Raw genomic sequence first — 21,304 nt, forward strand, 5'->3', positions numbered from 1 at the left:
AGCATTTCATAGACATGTGCCAGAAAATCCAGGAATGCCATGCAAATAAAGGCAGCCTGAGATTGCTGGGCAAAATCCACACCAGCAGGAGAGCAGAAACTTTACAGAACCCTCCAATGTCTCCAGCAGGCAAGGGATGTGCCTGTACAGTACATCCTGCAACAGGGAAGGGAAGGGAAGGCAGCAAGGTATTGATATTGGTTTATTATTACCATGTATACCAGGATGCAGTGAAACACTTTGGTTTGGGTGCTATTGAAGAGCGTACCACACGGGAGTACAACAGATAGTAATAAAGATGAAATAAACAGAGATTACCCGTACACTAGTTCTATGTTCTCCCACATTCGCACCCTACACACTAGGGGCAATTGACAGAAGCCAATTAACCTACAAACCAGCACGTCTTTAATATGTGGGAAGAATACGGAGCACCCGGGGAAATCCCACGTGGTCAACGGGAGAATGTACAAACTCTGTACAGACAACACCCATAGTCAGGATCGAACCCGGGTCTCTGGCGCTGTAAGGCAATAACTCTCTCACTGCACCACCTTGCTGCCCTAGTCTTCCAACATTTTGTTATCTGCTCAAGATTCCAACATCTGCTATTTTTACGTCTAAAAAAATTGCTTCTTGCTTCTTGCTATTGCTTCTTGTTAGGTTAAATACATTGAGATCAAAAAACTACACCATACATCATTTTTGACAGAAGAATAGAGCCGTGACCATTGTCCAACACAATAAATTTTAGATGATATATCTCTAATGAAAAAACAACTACAGGCAGTTACTTGGTGAAGTGTCTTGTTTGAATAACATGCTGTGCATTTTTACAAGATGTACCGTATAATGAAACGGGAAAGAATTAGCTGACCTAGAGATTCGCTGTGGGTTTTCATGCAACTTAAACTTCCCTCCTTACAATTATTTACAACACCACGAATAAAGTTAGTGTAGGTCCTCTTCAAATAATGACATAAATTAATGACATGCACCAGAACAATGTCAGAACACTAATAAACCATCCAATGTGTTGTTAAACAATCAAATGCAGAGAAAGGGGGAAAACCTGAAAGTAGGATTTTGGCAGAAGGTTACAATTAGTGTCTATGGTTGGATGCATGTCGACCTGCGATCTCATTGTCTCTGCTGAAGACTGTAAATTGTGACCTGCAACACTCATTGACAACTTCACCAATCACTCTTTTCCAATCATAAATATGCAGTCAGTTTCACCCAATAACCAAATGGTAGTTTTCTGTAAGTTCTCAAAGTTTAATATCCAGATCTCTATGTAGAAGAACCGATTTCCAGGAAAAAAACTCAGTTCTTGGATAGCCCACCCGTAATTATACAATTTGCATTTTTTTTTTTAATTGGGCTTTATGGATGCAGAGCTATTTTACTGGCACAATTACTCACTCTACAGGAAATATTTGTCCAAAGACAGAACATGAAATAACCATTTATATTTAATTACTTTACACAGAGGGAGGTGAATGTGCAAAATAGGCTGCAATTGCAAGTGGGAAAGACTTATGGTAACACCAAACGAAAGTCAGAGGGAGAAAAAAATCTAAGTGCAAATCTAGTGAGATAAAAGATACAGGATGGAAATTTGCAATCTTAAAGCTCCTTTCCTGTCCTCAAGAAATCCCAAAACAATAAGCATCTAATAGGATTATCTGCCAATGCTCTTATTCACTTTGCAGTAAAATGTTGTAGCCAATCTACATACAGCACCTACTCCAAATAGCACGGAGAGGGGTCAATTAGTAAATGTGTTCTTTGTGTAGGAAGGAACAACAGATGTTGGTTTACACCGAAGATAGACAGAAAATGCTGAAGTAACCCAGCAGGGCAGGCAGCATCTCTGGAGAGAAGGCATGGGTGATGTTTCGGGTCGAGAGCCTTTTTTTGGTGAACGACACTGAAGTATCAGCCCACATTGTGGTCTAAATCTTAAAGGGGTTTGAGTTTGATGCCAGATGTGCAGGAAATTAATCACAGGAAATATTGTTCTGCAATAGAGCAAGCTAGCTGCTCTACAATTGGCTTTCCTGTCTTGTACAATCCTATATTACCACATAAATATATGAGTAACACTATTTGCTCAGGTACAAATTATTGAGAAAATATTTTATCCAGAAAATGCGCCTCAAAAATTCATATATTAGAGGATTCATGCCTATAATTGTCCTACTTCCAGTACTGGGTATGCAGATATATTCATCCATTCTATACCTCAAGCTGGAGTTTGACAGAGGGCATCAGAAGTACATTATGTCTCAGTTATCAGTTATACTATTGGTGAGATACAACAATGCACAATCATAACCTGTTACTCAAAACTACCCCACAGCCTAAATTGTACTCAACCTAGACAACCGTATCCAAAATTTAGACAACCTAGACAACCTTATCCAAAAATATCCCTTATTTAGAAGAGAAAATAGGTTTTAGATAGCCACCTGCCTAATTTCCTATAAAATATATACAACCTGTAGAAATTAAAGAGACCAAAGAAAGTAAATCAAGCGCATTTATACCAGATCTTCATTAACTCAGGATATCATAAATATATTATAGTTAAGTACTTCTGAAGTGCAGTATTTCTTGTGAGGTGTGGAAATTCACGAGCCTATTATTGCACAGTAAGCATTCATAATTAGTAATGAGATGTAAACATATCATTTACATTAATGATGCTGACTGAAGGGTAATGACAAACAGTACCAGGAGAGCTTATTTTACTTGCAATATTACCATTGGATCTTTCACACCTTTAACTTAGTGACTCTTGTGAAAGATGGCATGTGTGACAGGGGAGCACTCCCCAAGTCTTTGGCTCGAGAGTCCTTGGTGAGTCAAGTGTGAGTCTTTGGCTCGTAAGTCTTCGGCGAGGAGGCTGAGGCAAGGAGGAGACACTTGATTCGAAATTTGTGATTTTTTTTGTCCACTGAAGAAATGGCAGGCAAGTTGGGACAGCGTGCTTCTGACAACTACACCTGCAGAAATTGTCTCCAGGTGCAGCTCCTGAATAAACAGTTGGTGAACTGGAGCAGCAGCTGGATGACCACAGGGATATCTGGGAAAACGAGGGTTTCCTGGACAGGACCTACAGTGAGGTTGTCACACTGAAGATACCGGAAGAGCGAACGTGGGTGACAATGAGAAAGAGGAGTAACCGTGGAGTGCAGGAGACCCCGGTGGCTGTACCAAATGAAAACAGGTACACCCTCTTAGGAGCTGTCGTGGTAGACAACGCTTTCAGTCCGAGTGGTGGAGAGGTCGGTGGTTCCCATCCTAGCGAAGAGACTCGACCGGCGAGACCGACGTCGGGCAGAGCCATAGTGGTGGGTGACTGCATTGTCCATTGTCAGACAGGGGATTCTGTGGCGGCAAGCGAGACTCGAGGATGGCCTGTTGCCTCCCTGGTGCCAGAGTTCAAGATGTCTCGGAACGACTTCAGAACATCTTTAAGAGGGAGGGTGAGCAGCCGGAAGAGGTTGTGCATGTGGGCACAAATGACGCGGGAAGAAGAAGTTCTGCAACGGGAGTTTAGAGTTAGGAAGAAGGCTGAAAAGCAGGACTTCAAGGGTGGTTATCTCTGGATTGCTTCCAGTACCTCATGCTGGAGGGGGCAGAAACAGGGAGATAGAGGATCTGAATGTGTGGCAGAGGAGCAGGGATTTAGATTTATAGACCACTGGGACCTATTCTGGGGTAGGGGTGACCTGTACAAAAGGGACTGTTTACACCTTAACTGGAGGGCAGGCAGGTTTGGGCAACATTCTGGCAGGCAGGTTTGCTAGTGCTACACGGGTGGATTTAAACAAAATAGTGGGGGGGGAGTTGACAAATTGGGAGTATAAGGATGGAGTTAAAGGGGAAGAGAGTATAGGAAAAGTTACGAAAGACACCCAAATTAATGGGACGGAAAGTTCAAGAAGGGATAAGAGATTAAGGTCAGGTGAAATAGGAACCGGTGTGGGAGGGTAGGTGAATACCGAATTAAAAGTGCTTTATATGAATGCGCGAAGTATAAGAAATAAAGTGGATGAGCGTGAGGCTCAGTTCAAAATTGGTAAGTATGATGTTGTGGGAATTACAGAGACACGGGTGCAAGAGGTTCGGAGCTGGGAACTGAATATTCAGGGGTATATGTCCTATCAAAAAGGCAGACAGGTGGGCAGAGGGGGTGGGGTGGCACTGTTGGTAAGGAATGAAATTCAGTCCCTTGCGAGGGATGAGAGAATCAGAAGATGTAGAGTCATTGTGGATAGAACTGAGAAATTGTAAGGGTAAGATTACCCTAATGGAAGTTATTCACAGGCCCACAAACAGTAGCCTGGAGATAGGGTGCAAGTTGCATTACGAGTTGAAATTAGCATGTGACAAAGGTAATGCTACAGTGGTTATGGGAGATTTCAATATGCAGGTAGACTGGGAAAATAAGGTTGGTACTGGACCCCAAGAAAGGGAGTTTATGGAGTGCCTCCATGATGGATTCTTAGAGCAGCTTGTGCTGGAGCCTACCAAGGAGAAGGCAATTCTGGATTTAGTGTTGTGTAATGAACCGGATTTGATAAGGGAACTCAAAGTAAAGGAACCATTAGGAGGTAGTGACCATAATATGATAATTTTTAGTCTGCAATTTGAGAGGGAAAAGGTAAAATCGGAAGTGTCAGTATTGCAGTTGAACAATGTGGACTATGTTGACATGAGGGAGAAGCTGGCCAAAGTTGACTGGAAAGGGACCCTAGCAGGGATGACGGTAGAACAGCAATGGCAGGTGTTTCTGGGAATAATCCTGAAGATGCAGGATAATTTCATTCCAAAGAGGAAGAAAGGTTCTAAGGGGAGTAAGTGGTGATCGTGACTGACAAGGGAAGTCAAGGACAATATAAAAATAAAAGAGAAGACATTTAACATAGCCAAGATGAGCGAGAAGCCAGAGGATTGGGCAACTTCTAAAGATGAAAAGAAGATAACTAAAAAGGCAATACGGGGAAGAAAGACGAAGTATGAACTTAGAAGGATGAGAGGGCATCTTATAGAAAAATAAGATTATTAAGGGATTGGTCATGCTAAATGCAGGAAACATGTTCCCGATGTTGGCGGAGTCCAGAACCAGGGGCCACAGTTTAAGAATAAGGGGTAGGCCATTTAGAACTGAGATGAGGAAAAACTTTTTCACACAGAGAGTTGTGAATTTGTTGAAATCTCTGCCTCAGAAGGCAGTGGAGGCTGATTCACTGGATGCATTCAGAAGATAGTTAGATTGAGCTCTTAGGGCTAGTGGAATCAAGAGGTGTGGGGAGAAGGCAGAAACGGGTACTGATTGTGGATGATTTGCCATGATCACATTGAATGGCAGTGCTGGCCCGAAGGGCCAAATGGCCTACTCCTGCACCTATTGTCTATGTCCCTATTATTAGGCCTGGGCAAGTTGTAGGATTCCCAATCCCAATTATTGAGCAGTAATTTTCACTGGGAACTGCTTGGAAGTCTTTGTTTGGAGAGACAAAGTGGATTAAACCAGAATTTGAAAAATTACTTAAGATAGGCACCAAAAGCTGGAGAGGAGGAATGGGAAACGTGTCGGCTCGAGACCCTTCAAGGTTCTGACCTGAAACATCACCAATTCCTTCTCCCCAGATATGCTGCCTTGTCCCATTGAGTTACTTCAGCTTTTTGTGTCTATCTTCAATTTAAACCAGCATCTGCAGTTCCTTCCCACCCACTTGAAAATTTACTTTCCAGGCATGCACTCTGCTCTCAGGCAAAGATGACACGTCAGTTTGCCATGAAAGTATAACAATGGAAAAGATAAGTACAAGGTGGGGGGTGGGTTCGGGAGGTGGGGGGGGGGAGGGGGGGGGGGGGGGGGGTGAGAAATTACACAGTTAGCAAGGCAACATTTTATTGCCAGTAATTGCAGTATTTATGCAGCACAATTGAACATTTTAAACCGGTTAGCGCTGACACTTTTCAGTCCTTCTCATTCTTCACTTGCTCTTGAAAACATGGGTTCTCTCAATAAGCTGCACTTTGTCTTCATCAATCTGTGCAGTCAGCTGTGGTAAAACAACAGCAGCCAAAATACTTGTCCTGATTGATTATATGTCAGAGCCCTAAAGCTGATCTTAGTATGATCTCATGTGAACCAATAGTGGAATCGAAAGTATTTAACATTCTGTCATAATTTTGCAGCTTTGTTCATCTCGGGCTTCAATCATCCCACATACTAGACACGCATTCACTGACTAGACACACGCAAAATAACAACTTTTTCAACAAAAGTCTTAAAAGTTTATTCTGTCGACAACACCAGCAATACAGTCCCTCTCGTCTTCTTTCACACCATGCAGAAATCGCCAGATCCCCAATCATATCCGATCAGGTCCCTTCATCTCCTCGCTCACCCCCATCCAAGCACCCCAGCAGCCTTTCCAAGTGAGACTGTGGTTCACATGCACCTCTTCTAACCTCATCTACTGCATTCAGTGCTCCTAACATGGCCTCCTTTACATCAGCGACACCAAAGTCGAGGTCATGTTGCAGTTGTATAAGACGTTGGTGAGACTGCATTTAGAGTATTGTGTTCAGTTCTGGGCACCATGTTATCGGAAAGATGTTGTCAAGCTGGAAAGGGTACAGAGAATATTTATGGGAATGTTGCCAGGAAAAGAAGGTCTGAGCTGTAGGATGAGGTTGAGTAGGCTGGGACTCTATTCCTTGGTGCGCAGGGAGACGAGGGGTGTATGGAACAAGCTGGCAGACGAGGTAGTTGAGGCTGGGACTATGCCAATTTTAAAGAAACAGTTAGATAAGTACAACTGAAGGAGGTGTTTCCACACTGCATCACTCTATGACTCTTTGACTGAACATAGACTAGGTGACCATTTCGCCAAACACCTGCGCTTGGTCCACTGTGGCCAGCGGAAATTCCCGGCTGCTAACCATTGCAACTTCCCTTCCCATTCCCATACTGACCTTTTGTCTTAAGCTTCCTCCATTACCAGAATGAAACCACACGAAAATAGAGGAACGGCACCTCATATGGTGTAGCTTAAAACCCAATGTTAGGAACATTGATTTCTCCAAATTTAAGTAACACCCACCCTTTCCCCACTCTTTTCTCTCCAGTGCAAATGTATTTCTTCCACCATCCCCCCCCCCCCCCCCCCGACACCATTCCTTTCCACTTATATCCCTTCTCTGGCTTGACAGTACACTTTAACTCCTCTCCTTTTCTGATACTCCATCTCCTTTTCATTTCTAATCTTTGTCCACCCATCAGCTAATCCAAAGCTCGCTTCACCTCTGTCCATCTTACAATTGCCAGGCTTTGTCCCACCCACATCTCTTTTCCAGCTTTCTCCCCTCTACTACAATCAGTCTGAAGAAGGAGAATCATCCTTCCACAGATGCTGCTTGACCCGCTGAGTTACTCCTGCATTTTGTATTTCACTCAAGATTCCATCTGCAGTTGACTGTGTCTCACACCTGATGTCTGATCAAGACTGAGAATTTGCTGCATAAACGATCAACTTCAGGCCAGATTCAGATTAGTATACTGCCACATACTCTAGGGTGCAACCAAATTCATTGTTCAAATGAGGCTCCTAGAGTAAACAGTACACAGAGAGTAATGATAAAAACAAAAATATATATAACATTGGGAGCAAACAGCAGGATGGTTCAGTCCAGTCATAATTATCCTCTGTTCCTGGGACTAACAAGCACAGAGAAATAATGGGACAAGTTGCAGAGGTTACACCAGTGACCTGACTCAATGCACAACACGAAAGTGATTTATTTTTATGACTTTTCTTTTGACAGAAGCAGCCATGTGACAAGACTCTTTTAACAGTAATCCAGTAGCCCTGTTATTACTTGGTTTACCTACTTTCAGAACCCAGTGCAGCTCACTGTTAGCTTGATCACTAAGATTTTTTAACAGGATTGTGAGAGCATCTTCACTATAAGGATAGCAACACAACAGGTCTGCTACTTCACCACCACTTGTTCAAGTAAAACCTAGGGACCTGTAATGATCTGCAATTTCAAGCAACACCCATATTTCAGGAATGAAAGTCCCAGAGGAGGCAAGAACAAATGACTTCCACATGTCTTTTCTGATGGGTCCTGACCCGAAACATCACCTTTCCCGATTATCCAGAGATGCTGCCTGACCCGCTGAGTTATTCCAGCACTTTGTGTCTCTTTTTGTAAAACAGCATCTGCAGTCGCTTGTGTTCTCAATAAAAACTGTTTATTTTTTAAATTACCTCCTCAAGATTGACTCTGTTTTTGAATTGCAGATCCTCCTCATATGGCAGTGGTTGGGCAACTCACAAAGTTGTTAGTTATTAGTCAGAATTAGATTGTATTTTTTTTAATTATGAGAAAGATTTCATTTGCATTTGATTAATTCGTATCTTGACACGAAATGTCACCCTTCTCTTCCTTCCTTCTCTTCAGAGATGCTGCCTGTTACTCCAGTTACTGAGTTACTCCAGCATTTTGTGTTCTGACCAAGTTACAGACTGGTAGATAATGTCAGATGACCAATCCAAAAAAAAAAAAAATAACCCAGAAAAACCAGGGAGGATGGAGCCGACAATGACGACAGACGTGATGAATAAGGTGCGAGACCAGTAGGAGAGGAGAGGGAACCATGGTCTGGCCTACCATGCCCTCAAGGTCAGCTGTGGGAGACTCCTCCAGGGAATAAAGGTGGACGAGCAATGAAAGGAACGGCAGTTCGCAGGCTGACCCGCTCATCCAAGAGATGGTAATGGCTGAAGGCCCGTAGCAGCCTGGGGCTTGCCTGGATCGGGCACCACTCATAATACCTAGAGCGTGGACTGGACTTTGAAAATGGTGCATGCAGGATCAATAGAATATTTCTGTACAGTTTGCTGATCAGAGAATATGCTTAGGTATAGCAATACACTACTGGCCTCCTTGTAAGAAAAATAATTTCACATTGCGTTTGCACTTAGCACATGTGACAATAAAGCCTCCATTATACCATTAAATTACATTTAAAATGGGCCATCTCAAATTTTAATGGACCATTTCTATTTCCAAAGGATTGACTCCATGCAGCAATGCAGATCTGCACAGAATTTGGCCCTGTGTTAAAAGGTTGCTGCTTCTGGTTTTATCAAGGACAGAAAGACAATTATGAAAAAATGGGCTAATGAAGTAAAAGTGTTGCATTTTCATGTGAAGTCGTTCAATTGGGATTTTAATTTGCTGCCCAGATAGATGTTAAAAGTCCATGGCAAAGAGCTCACCCTCGGATGTCTTGAATCAAATTGATCCCTAAAATAATAAAAATAAAAATAAACTGTGAGAGGAATTCGATGTGTCCAGTAGCATCTGTGGAGGAAAATCTCCAGAGGTTTTTTTTTGCTCAATATTCCAGCATATGCAATCCCTTATGGTCATTTACCTAACCACTGTTCGCAGGGTGTTGGTGTGTGGAAGCAAGCCACTGTGCTTCCCACATCATGGCAAAAACTGCCTTAAGTACCTCATCAACTGAAAAGCACTTTGAGATGTCAGGTGGTACTGAAAGGTGCCACTTAAAACAAGTACTTCTTTTCCCATTCCTTTAACAATCTGTCAAGTAATTCAACTGATTTATTAAATGACCTGCACAAAATGCAATCCTTTACTCAGCATCATGATACTTGGCTCGCATCAGAGGAAGATGATTCCTTAAATTATTTTTGCATTTCAAAAGGATTAATACCAGCTTTCAAAGGAACATAGAAGATGCTGTTTTCAGCAAGCAGGTAATTTATAAATCAATGAAGGAAGGTACTCTAAGTCCATTAGATTTGTTACATGGCACATTCTTTTCCTTCTCCTGTTAGAGCTTATTATTTTATTTTATTTAGTTATTAAAGAATACTAGACCGGGGGGGGGGTGTTGGGTCCTGTCCCCTCAACGCGGGGGGGGGGGGGGGAGGGGGCTGCGGCGTCACACACACACTAACCACCCCCCTACACACACAGGGGGGTGAGAGGGGGAGAGGGGGAGAGGAGAGAGAGAGAGGAGGAGAGAGAGGAGGGGGAGATGGGGGGGGGAGTGGGAGGGGAGGGGGAGGGGAGGTGGAGAGAGGGGGGGGGTGAGAGAGAGGGGGGGGGAGAGAGGGGGGGGGGAGAGAGGGAGGGGGGGGAGGCGGAGGGAGGCAGTGGGGAGGGAGGGGGGGCAAGGGGGGGGAGGGGGGGGAGAGGGGGGGGAGAGGGGAGGGAGTAGAGGGTGGTAGAGTAGAGGGGGGGGGGAAGTAGGGGGAGAGTGGTGATGGGGGGGGAGAGGGGATGGAGTGGGGATGGAGGGAGAGGGCAGAGAGGATGGAGGGGTGAGAGGAAGGGGGCGAGAGGAGTGGTATAAATTACAGTACTGTTTACACATAGTCCCCCCCATTTCAGGGCACCATAATGTTTGGGACACAGCAATGTAAATTAAAGTGGTCATGTTTAGTATTTTGTTGCATATTCTTTGCATGCAATGACTGCTTGAAGTCTTCAATTCATTGGCATCGCCAGTTGCTGGGTGTCTTCTCTGATGATGCTCTGCCAGGCCTGTATTGCAGCCATCTTGAGCTTATGCTTGATTTGGGGTCTAGTCCCCTTCAGTTTTCTCTTCAGCATATAAAAGGCATGATCAATTGGGTTCCGAAATTGAGCAGATAGGATGTGTCTATACACTTCAAAATTCATTAAGCTACTACCGTCAACAGTTGTATCATCAATGAAGAAAAGTGAGCCAGTACCTTCAGCAGCAATTCATGCCCAGGCCATAACAACCCCACCACCATGTTTCACATATGAGGTGGTCTGCTTTGGATCTTGGGTAGTTCCTTCTCTCCTCCATACTTTGCTCTTGCCATCACTCTGATATAAGTTGATCTTCATCTCATCTGTCCAAAAGACCTTTTTCCCAGAACTGTGGTTGCTCTTTTAAGTACTTCTTGGCAAACTGTAATCCAGCCATCCTATTTTTGCGGCCAACCAGTTGTTTGCATCTTGCAGTGTAGCCTCTGTATTTCTGTTCATGAAGTCTTCTGTGGATAGTGGTCATTGACAAATCCACACCTGACTCCTGAAGAGTGTTTCTGATCTGTCGGACAGGTGTTTGTAGATTTTTCTTTATTTTAGAGAGAAATCTTCTGTCTTCCTTGGCCTGCCAGTCCCTTTGCGATTAGTAAGCTCACCAGTGCTCTCTTTCTTTTTAATGATGTCCCAAACAGTTGATTTTGGTAAGCCTAAGGTTTGGCTGATGTCTCTCACAGTTTTATTCTTGTTTCTCAATCTCATAATTACTTCTTTGACTTTCATTGGCACAACTTTGGTCCTCATGTTGATTATTTCTCAATCTCTTAACTTGCCGGAGATGTGATTATTTTCCGGATCGTATCTCCGGTCGCTCTGCGGCCTAACATCATGGAGCTGGCGGCCTTGCTCGAGACTGAATTTGAGCCTAACTTCAAGGCCATGGACTTACCATGGGAGCCTGTGATATCTTACCTGATTTCAACATCGAGGAGCTCGCAGTCTCGGGGAGAGACTGATGTCAGGAAACCCCAAAGTCGTAGAAGGTTCGACCAGCCCCAACCGTCTGATCTCTAGGCGCGGGGAAGCTGAGATCCCCCTGATGCGGGAGCTCGATCGACCTGACGCGGAGGTCCCAATTGCCGGCTACGGGAGCCAAGATAATCCCGTCAATGGAAGGCTCGAGGCCCCCGACCGTGGGAGAACAAAGAAGGGAAGACATTGAACTTATTTTGGAGGTGTCTCTATGGTGGATATTTATGTTAAAATGTATTTGTGTGTTTTGTTGATTTTTATTGGTATGGCTATGGAAAATCACATTTCTCGTATGTTGCAAAACATACATGGCTAATAAAGTATGATTATGATGCCTGAACATTAGTGACCAAGCCCAGTGAAATAATCTGCTAAAGAATTGCTTTGGAGTTTTACTAATCCTGCATAAAACGTGAGCTCAGATGTCAGCCCTGTTGACATATTTTGCTAAACTCTAGGTGCCACTCACTCATTCAGGAGGATGGGAAGGGTTTGGAAAGAGCACAGGATGATTTACTGGAATAGTTCCAGCAATGAGAGATTACAAAGGCTGGGGTCATTCGTCATCGAGTGGATACTGCTGCGAAGAAATTTGTTATGTGTTCAGAATCAGGAAAAGGTGAGATTAAGTTGATAGAGAGAAGATTTCCAAAGATTGACAACCAGGAGGAATGTATTTCTGATTAGCAGATACTGGCAGTAACACATTGTAAACATAATGAACTGTTAGAATTTGAATAAGTAAATGGAGTCAAAATTACAGAGATATTGGGGAAAGATCAAAAGACACCTCCTGTTGTAGTGCTATTGTAGTTTTCCAAAATACTAATGTATCATTTAACACCTGGAGTTAATGCTTACTGCGAGACAAGTATGATATGAAAATACTAATCATAGTTTAACGTAATAAGCTTGGTATGGTTATCTTTTTATTATGAATTATAGATATTCAACATCCACACAGACAACCAACTTGTGTCAGAAAGAAGTGCAGATGCTGAAAAGGAATAGGTGATGTTTCCATTTCACCACAAAGTCACTTATTACTTTTCTGCAGAGATGCTGCCTGACCCGCTGAGTTACTCCAGAATTTTGTTTCGATCTTCAGACAACCAACTTGTTCTATTTCATCAGAAGACTTAGCCAAGAATGACCTGTGCATGTGATCATGATTTGCTTCTATCCAGAGCATTGCACATCATCAACTTATAAGCATCCAACTATTTTTATGATTGGTTTTTGATTATACACTGCGTAATCAGCTTAGTTACAACTTGTATCATGCACTAAATTTGAAGCTCTGTTAGGAATTATTGAAGTCAAGTCAAGTCAAGAATTGGCTATCGTAAGGAAATATAAAGCCTGTTGTTGTTATTGCATCCTATGCAAAATTCTAAATCAAAATTTGAATCATATCAGAACATAAATTTAAATTCTGGTCAGAAACTTAAATCAAACATTCTTTCTTTGGTACAGTTTTTGACAACAAAGCCAAATGAAATAAAATGGGATAAAGTAACCATTTGGGATACAGCGTCCACGGGTAGCTCAATTATACATCACTTGGCAGGATAAATTAACTCAAGTGGTCCTCTGGCAACAATTAAATGCACAGGAGCCACTGATGCAATACAATTAAATAACTCACAGAATGGCTTCAAACCTAGTCACAAAGTACAACACCAATTGTAAGAATTATATGCAAGAAGGAACTGCAGATGCTGGTTTAAAACGAAGGTAGACACAAAAAGCTGGAGTCATTCAGCAGGACAGGTAGCATCTCTGGAAAGAAGGAATGGGTGACGTTTCAGGTTGAGACCCTTCTTCAGACTGGTTAGGGATAAGGGATATGAGAGAGATAGTGATGTGGAGAGATAAAGAACAATGAATGCAAGATATGCAAAAAGTAACGATGACAAAGTACACAGGCCATTGTTCACTTGTTTGTAGGGTGAAAATGAGAAGCTAGTGTGACTTGGGTGGGGGAGGATAGAGAGAGAGAGAGAGAAAGAGAGAGAGAGAGGGAATGCCGGGGCTACCTGAAGTGAGAAAAATCAATATTCATACCGCTAGGGTGCAAGCTGCCCAAGCCAAATATGAGATGCTGTTTCTCCAATTTGCGTTTTAGCCTCATTCTGACAATGGAGGAGACCGTGGACAGGAAGGTCTGTGTAGGAATGGGAAGGAAAATTAAAGTGTCTGGCAACCAGGATATCGGGTTGGTTCATGCGGGCTGAGCGAAGGTGTCCCGCGAAACGATCGCCCAGTCTGCGTTTGGTCTCGCCGATGAATAAGAGTCCACATCTTGAACAACGGATACAGTAGATGAGGTTGGAGGAGGTGCAAGTGAACCTCTGCCCAACCTGAAAGGATTGTTGGGGTCCGTGGACAGAGTCGATGGTGGAGGTACAGCGACAGGTGTTACATCTTCTGCAGTTGCAGGGAAGGTACCTAGGGAGGGGGTGGTTTCGGAAGAAATGTAGTCAGGAGAGTTGTGGGAGTCAGTGGGTTTGTAATATAATATATTTGATATGTAATCAATAACAAATTGTTGATTATAATACAAAAGTAGATGTGTATTTCAAATAGTATATCATGTTTTGCTCCGTTAGAAACACATTTCTCCATCACAAGTACACAAGGAAGTTTCTCTGAGCTCATTCTCAAAATAATACCTCTGTACTGCACAATTTCAGATTGTGGAGTACAGGTAATAGAACAATTCACACGTGGTTAAAGTGCACATTGTCAGATTCTAATAAAGGTCATTTTTATAGATTTTGGTTTCACCATGTAGAAATTCCAGCAATGTTTACACATAGTCCCACGATTTCAGGACACTATAATGTTTGGGACACAGCAATTTAATGTAAATTAAAGTAGTAATGTTTAGTATTTTGCTGCATATTCTTTGCATGCAATGACTGCTTGAATCTGCGATTCATGGACATCACCAGTTGCTGGGTGTCTTCTCTGGTGATGCTCTGCCAGGCCTGTAGTGCAGCCATCTTTAGCTTATGCTTGTTATGGGCACTAGTCCCCTTTAGTTTTCTCTTCAGCATATAAAAGGCATGATGGGTCTTGGTCCCAAACATTATGGAGGGCACTGTATGCAAGGTTCAAAATCCAAATTATCCAGAGTCTCTATCCACTTATAATGGTTGTATTTATATTAAGGCAATGCTGCAGAGATTAAGCAGAAAAAACAGGTCCCGCACCCCATGAACCATTAATTGTAGATTAATACAATTTTTTTAATTCTTTTCATTCCCATCAGCTCCCCACAGATGTAACAATTAAAGTGTAAATCAGGAATAATTTACAGTGGCAAAATAATCTAAATGTCTTTAGTATGTGACAGGAAACTGGGGCATTTTGAGGAAGCTCACATGGTCACAGAGCGAACATGCAAACTCCATACAGACAGTGACGGAGAACAGTATTGGATCTTGGACTCTGGAACTGTGAGAAGCAACTTCACTGGCTCTACCACTGTGTCTGCAGCTGGCAGTGGACAAGTAGCAGAAACAAAGACGCACATCCCTGACTAACTTTATAGATTTTAGATTCCGCAACTGTACAATTTCCTTCCTGATATCAAGACCCTTAAAAACCTACTTGAAGCGAGCTACACATAATACTAACTGCCAGAAAGCGATCTTCTGGAAAGGAAAACAAAATCCGGCCCAAAATAGCCACCACCTTTGATATAATTTATAACCAATTTCCAGGCAAAGGGCAGTCAGTCAGCACCATTTGAACAATATCGGCAGGTATTATGATGTGCATGACAGTGCAAGGGTGAGGACTGTTCATCAAAGTCTGACACTAGATGTCTCCTCTCCATACTGATCAAGTGTTTCCCTCAAGTCAAGTGCCCAGGTTTATGGTGCAATTTCAGCTTCTTGACACACTGCTGTTATGTTATCTCCTGCAGACTGAAACATTTTATAAATACTTCAGGGTGTAATGTACCCTCAAATTTAGTTACCCTGTTGTACATACTCCTTTTCAAAGCAGACTATATATTTTTTCATTATGAAAACTTAAAAAATACCCACTTCGTTTCGGAAGAACATAGAATAGTACAGCAGAGGAAGAAACCCTTCAGTCACAATGTCTGTGTCGCTAAATTAAACTAAACCTTTCTGCCTGCACATGATCCAGATCCCTCCAAACCTAAATAACCATGTGCCTATTTAAAGGCCTCTTAAATGCCATTATCGTATCTGCTTCCACTACCACCACTGGCATCATGTTCCAGTCACTCACCACTCTCTGTGTAAAATAACTTGCCCCACACATTTACTTTAAACGTTTGCCCTCTCATCTTATAGCTATGCCCTCTAGAATTTGACATTTGCACCCTGGAAAAAAGGTTCTGACTGTCTATCGTATCTATTCCCCTCATAATTGTATACATTTATGTCAGGTCTCTCCTCAGCCTCCAATGGTCCAGAGAAAATAATCCTGCAATGTCCATCCACTCCTTATAAAGAATCCCCTCTAATCTAGGCAACATCCTGGAAAAAGTATTTTGCGCTGGCTCCAAAGCCTCTACATCCTTCCTGTAGTGGGGTGATTAGAACTACACAGAATACTCCAAATGTGGCCTAGCCAATGTTTTATAAAGCTGCAGTAGGATTCCTGGCTCTTATATTCAATGCCAATGACCAATGAAGGCAAGCATACCTAATCCATCTTTAATACTCTATTTACTTGTGGTTCCCCTTTGTGTTCTTGAACCCACAAATCTTTAACATAAATGTAAAATGCTATCAAACTATCAACATCTGCTGGTTCAAAGTTAACAAAATGGTGTCAAATTAAGTTGTTTTTTCTATAACAGGCCATGAGTCTGCATTGGTATCATCCAGACGCCACACTGTAACTCATTTAATATAAACTGCCAAATTGGCCTAAGTGGGTAGCACTCTCTCACCTCTAAGTCAGAAGGAGAAGGGTCTCGATCCGAAACATCAAACATTCCTTCTCTCCAGAAATGCTGCTTGTCTCACTGAGTTACTCAAGCATTTTGTGTCTATCTTCGGTTTAGGCCAAATATTGTTATTGCTGTATTATTGCTCTGTAAACCAAAATGCACTGAAAATTTTCATTTGGCGTGCTCTCCAGGCAAATAACCCATACACGGGTATAATAATCCTATACATGAGTATAACAAGTAGTGCAAAATGATAAAGGAAACAAGAATACAGAATATAGTGCGTAGGAAGGAACTGCAGATGCTGCTTTATACCTCTCTTCAATCAATCAATCAACCTTTATTGTCATCTTGCAAGCAACAGTTGTATGCAGAATGATAAAGGAAACAGAGTGCAGAATATAGTGTGTAGGAAGGAACTGCAGATGCATTCTTCATACAGAATATAATGTTAGCTACAAACATTTTGCAGATTAAAAATGTGCAAAGGCCTCTATGAGGTAGATTGGGAATAAATCCTGAGTACATGAGCCAAGAGGCATCTGTCCACTCCCCCAACCTGTCCAAGTCACCCTGCATTCTCATAGCATCCTCCTCACAGTTCACACTGCTACCCAGCTTTGTGTCATCTGCAAATTTGCTAATGTTACTTTGAATACCTTCATCCAAATCATTGGTGTATATGACTGAGTACATAATCTGATAACAGTGAGGAAGAGCTTTTCTTGAATGGTGGAGTGTGCTTTCAAGCTTTCGTATGTTTCATAGCTTCATAGCAGAAGGATTTGAGTATAAGAGCAGGGAGGTTCTACTGCCGTTGTACAGGGTCTTGGTGATACCACACTTGGAGTATTGCGTGCAATTTTGTTCTCCTAATCTGAGGAAAGACATTCTTGCCATAGAGGGAGTACAGAGAAGGTTCACCAGACTGATTCCTGGGATGGCAGGACTTTCATATGAAGAAAGACTGGATAGACTCGGCTTGTACACGCTAGAATTCAGAAGATTGAGGGGGGATCTTATAGAAACTTACAAAATTCTTAAGGGGTTGGACAGGCTAGATGCAGGAAGATTTTTCCCGATGTTGGGAAACTCCAGAACTAGGGGTCACAGTTTAAGGATAAGAGGGAAGTCTTTTAGGACCGAGATGAGAAAATCATTTTTTACACAGAGAGTGGTGAATCTGTGGAATTCTCTGCCATAGAAGGTAGTTGAGGCCAGTTCATTGGCTATATTTAAGAGGGAGTTAGATGTGGCCCTTGTGGCTAAAGGGATCAAGGGGTATGGAGAGAAGGCAGGGATGGGATACTGAGTTGGATGATCAGCCATGATCATATCGAATGGCGGTGCAGGCTCGAAGGGCCGAATGGCCTACTCCTGCACCTATTTTCCATGTTTCTATGTTCTGCCCGACAAGAGAGGGGAGAAAAAGAGAACGACTGGGATGTGAGTGGTTGGCCGCTTGGTCTCCCACCACAGGTCCAAGCACAAAATTCACGACTGACATTCAACACTGCAACAATGAGGGATTGCTACCGTCTCAAAATGCTACATTTGAGACATTATCCTAAGACTGTGGCTGCTCTATCAAGGTGGTGTAAAAGATTCCTGTTATTTTGCAGAGGAGCAGGGCAGTTATTCCCTGTGCTGTAGCCGATGTTTATCCCTCGATCAGTTTGGTCACTATCACACCACTCTTTATGACAGCACCCTCTGAGCACATTGGCTGCTGTCTTTCCTGCACAACAACAGTGACCTCATTCATTGGAAATAAAGTGCTTACGGACCACGATCAGAAAAATTGCTTCATCGATTCAAGTACATCTTTTAAAAGCAAAAAGCAAACTACTATTATTAATCTATCCTTACAAGTACTAACCAGAAAGGCCAATGTTATCCTCTATTATTTGTTCCTCTACAACATCTAGAGAGGTGTCGTCCATCATTCCAGTAGAAACATCATCACAATCCAGGCTTGAATAGAACAAGTCTGTGTTTGGCACTTGTTCCACTATAACGGCAGGAAATGGCAGAGGATCTTCAAGCTAGGAACAAAAAAAACATTCAATGTGGTTAAAGTGAAAGAGACAGAGAACATAGTGAAGAAGCAGCTGTTGCTCTAAACAAAAATAAATGCAGCATGTTCCAACTTCAGCAATGTACTTAGGTATCAACAGTTTGTTCTGAAAGCGGAATTAAGATTACAGTATGTAACCTGGACTTTGTTCCAACCATCTACCTATCGAAATCCCCCTCGCCTGTGTCCACCTCTAACCTGCAATGCTTTGTCCTGTCTCTCCCCTTTTGCAGCTGTCTTCTGCCCCCCCTACAATCAGTCTGAAGAAGGGTCCTGACCTGAAAAGTCACCTATCCATGTTCTCCAGAGTTGCTGCCTGACCTGCTGAGTTACTCCAGCACTTTATATCCTTTTGTGTATCAACCAGCATCTGCAGTTCTTTGTTTCTCCAAAGGAACTCAACCTGAAGTGGCAGTGTTGACTGGACTTCACTCTGCAAGACCTCAATGTGGCAAAGTGCTCATCGCTGTTAAAAACAACTGTTTTATTGTGAACTGCAATTTCAAAGCAGATTTCAATGCAATTTTTTCACCCATGGAGAAGTGAGGAGCAGAAATCGACATGACAGCAGCACATCTTCACCATTGCAGTGCAACTCAAGATTTCAAAATAAAGATAATTTAAATTCTAGCTACACTGATCTTGCTTTATTTGAAATTTCCCAGTTGCCCTAAAGTGTAACTTTAAGGTTAAACATTAAAAAGTACAAGCCAACTCATTCAATGTGCCCTCAACACAAAGCCTGAACTCTTGATCCAGAATATATCATCCGATTATCTTGTCTTTTAATATCATCCCTAAGCCATCTTTTTGATTTTGATCCCTTTGGAACACTCATAGTTGACCTCCCTGTATTGACATGATCCTGTCTTTTAAGTCATCAGAAACTTATCATGTCCAATGGATATTAATATATAATTGTCTAGTGAATTAATATCTTTTTTTTATGTACAGAAGAAGAAGAAGTTGCATTTATATATGATACTCAGGACTTCAAGATGTCCAAAAGCACTTTACAACGCTATTAAGGATTTTTTTTGTGTGTGTGTAGTCATTGTTACAGGATGCACAGCATCCAGTTTCCATACAACAGGTTCCAACAAACAGCAACGTGAAAACGACCAGACAATCTGTTTCCAGGTGTTAACTGAGTGATAAATATTGACTGGAGCACTGAGAGAATTCCCCAACTTTTTTCTCATTAAAGTAGTCTCACAGGATCCTGGTATAACGTGGGTAATTTCAATTAGCTTTATTCTACTCAAAACTGACTGATTGCTTGACTCCCTTGAAATATCAGGAAGACCAAGGAACATGGATGTGTTGCACTGTCTGCCAAAAATCCTACTAATTGCTCTTCCATTTCCCAAAGGAATTGTAACATTGCTTTACACTTCTTGACGACAACATTCATTGTCTTTCTCTGTTTCCATCAGCCCTTGATCCTTTGTTTGATATGCTGCTCTTCCTCATGCATGCTGCAATTAAGGTTGCCCTCTTACAGTGGATTCATATTTTGAATCGAGACCCTTCATCAATGTCCTTGGTCTTCCATATATTACTTGGGATTCAAGCAATTACTAATTCTTTCCCCAGCATCTCAAAACTAGGAAGCTTTTCCCCATTTGAAACTCAAGCTTGGTGTTCCTTGAGTTAACTCAACATCATAAGAACACAAGAAAAATAGGGCCAAAAACAAACTGATAGAGAAACTAAGCAGTATCTGTTAAGGGAAATGGGCAGTCAATGTATCGGATGTCCCTTTACTTGGCCTGAACTAGAGGAACGAACCTCAGATTCCATCTCAGTAGAATTTACAATCCGATGGCACAAACATTGTATTCTTTGATTAAAGGTAAACTGTTCTCCCACAGTCCATTTCTCCCTACTTCTCGTCTACCCAGATAATTTCTACAAATACCACACCCCCTCTCACCCAGATTCTGCCCACTCCACCTGCTCATTACCCACACACTCCTCCCATCAAGTCCCCACCACCCCACTTTTCCCATCTGCACTCCCCACCTCCCTTAGTTGCACCCATAATCCATCTTTATTTCCCATTCATATCAACTGCAGGTCTCTTGCTATCTTCACCAATCACACCCAAGTGTTTGCCACTACCTCCACTCCTCTCTTCCCCACCAGACCCCATCCACCGCTTCTCACCCGGTCTGCCGATCATTCGCCAGCTTCCACTCCCCTACCCAGCTTCATCTCTTTTGTGCTTACTCTCTCTCCTCTAATCCTACAGTCCAGACGATGGGTCTCGATTGGAAAGACTGAGCGATCATTCGATTAACTGTCCATTTCCTTCCACAGATGTTGCCTGACCTGCTGAGTTCTTCATGCAGTTTGTTTCAACAGTTAGACTAATAGAGGCACATATAATGTAGACAGTTGGCACCATTTTTACAGGGTGGAAATGTTAAAGACAAGGCGGCATAGATTTAAGGCCAGAGGGGCAAGGTTTAATGGGGAAATGTGGAGTGTTTTTTTTACTCATTGAGTGGTAGATGTCTGCAAGCTGCAAGCATGGAGGCAGATACAATTGTAATGTTTGAGGCTTTTAGATAGGCATATGAATATTCAATACATTAATATATTTATATATAGATATATATATAAATATCATAAACTTAGTATCTGCGTCGACCATCGCCCCTGGA

General features: G+C 42.4%; 1 protein-coding gene across 8 annotated transcripts in view; it reads right to left on the bottom strand.

Moving 5' to 3' along the window:
• The window catches only part of elf1 (E74-like ETS transcription factor 1), a 264,463-nt gene that overhangs the window by 37,568 nt on the left and 205,591 nt on the right, over positions 1-21,304 (bottom strand). For 7 of the 8 annotated variants that reach the window (XM_055643909.1, XM_055643904.1, XM_055643906.1 and 4 more), the window contains one exon: positions 18,438-18,603. In XM_055643909.1, the coding sequence (XP_055499884.1) occupies positions 18,438-18,603 (166 nt within the window). Of the gene's footprint in view, positions 1-11,556; positions 11,728-18,437; positions 18,604-21,304 lie in introns of those variants that run through there. The other variant, XM_055643911.1, reaches the window with a different exon arrangement.

This window comes from Leucoraja erinacea, chromosome 12 (assembly GCF_028641065.1).
Source record: "Leucoraja erinacea ecotype New England chromosome 12, Leri_hhj_1, whole genome shotgun sequence".
NCBI lineage: Eukaryota > Metazoa > Chordata > Chondrichthyes > Rajiformes > Rajidae > Leucoraja > Leucoraja erinaceus.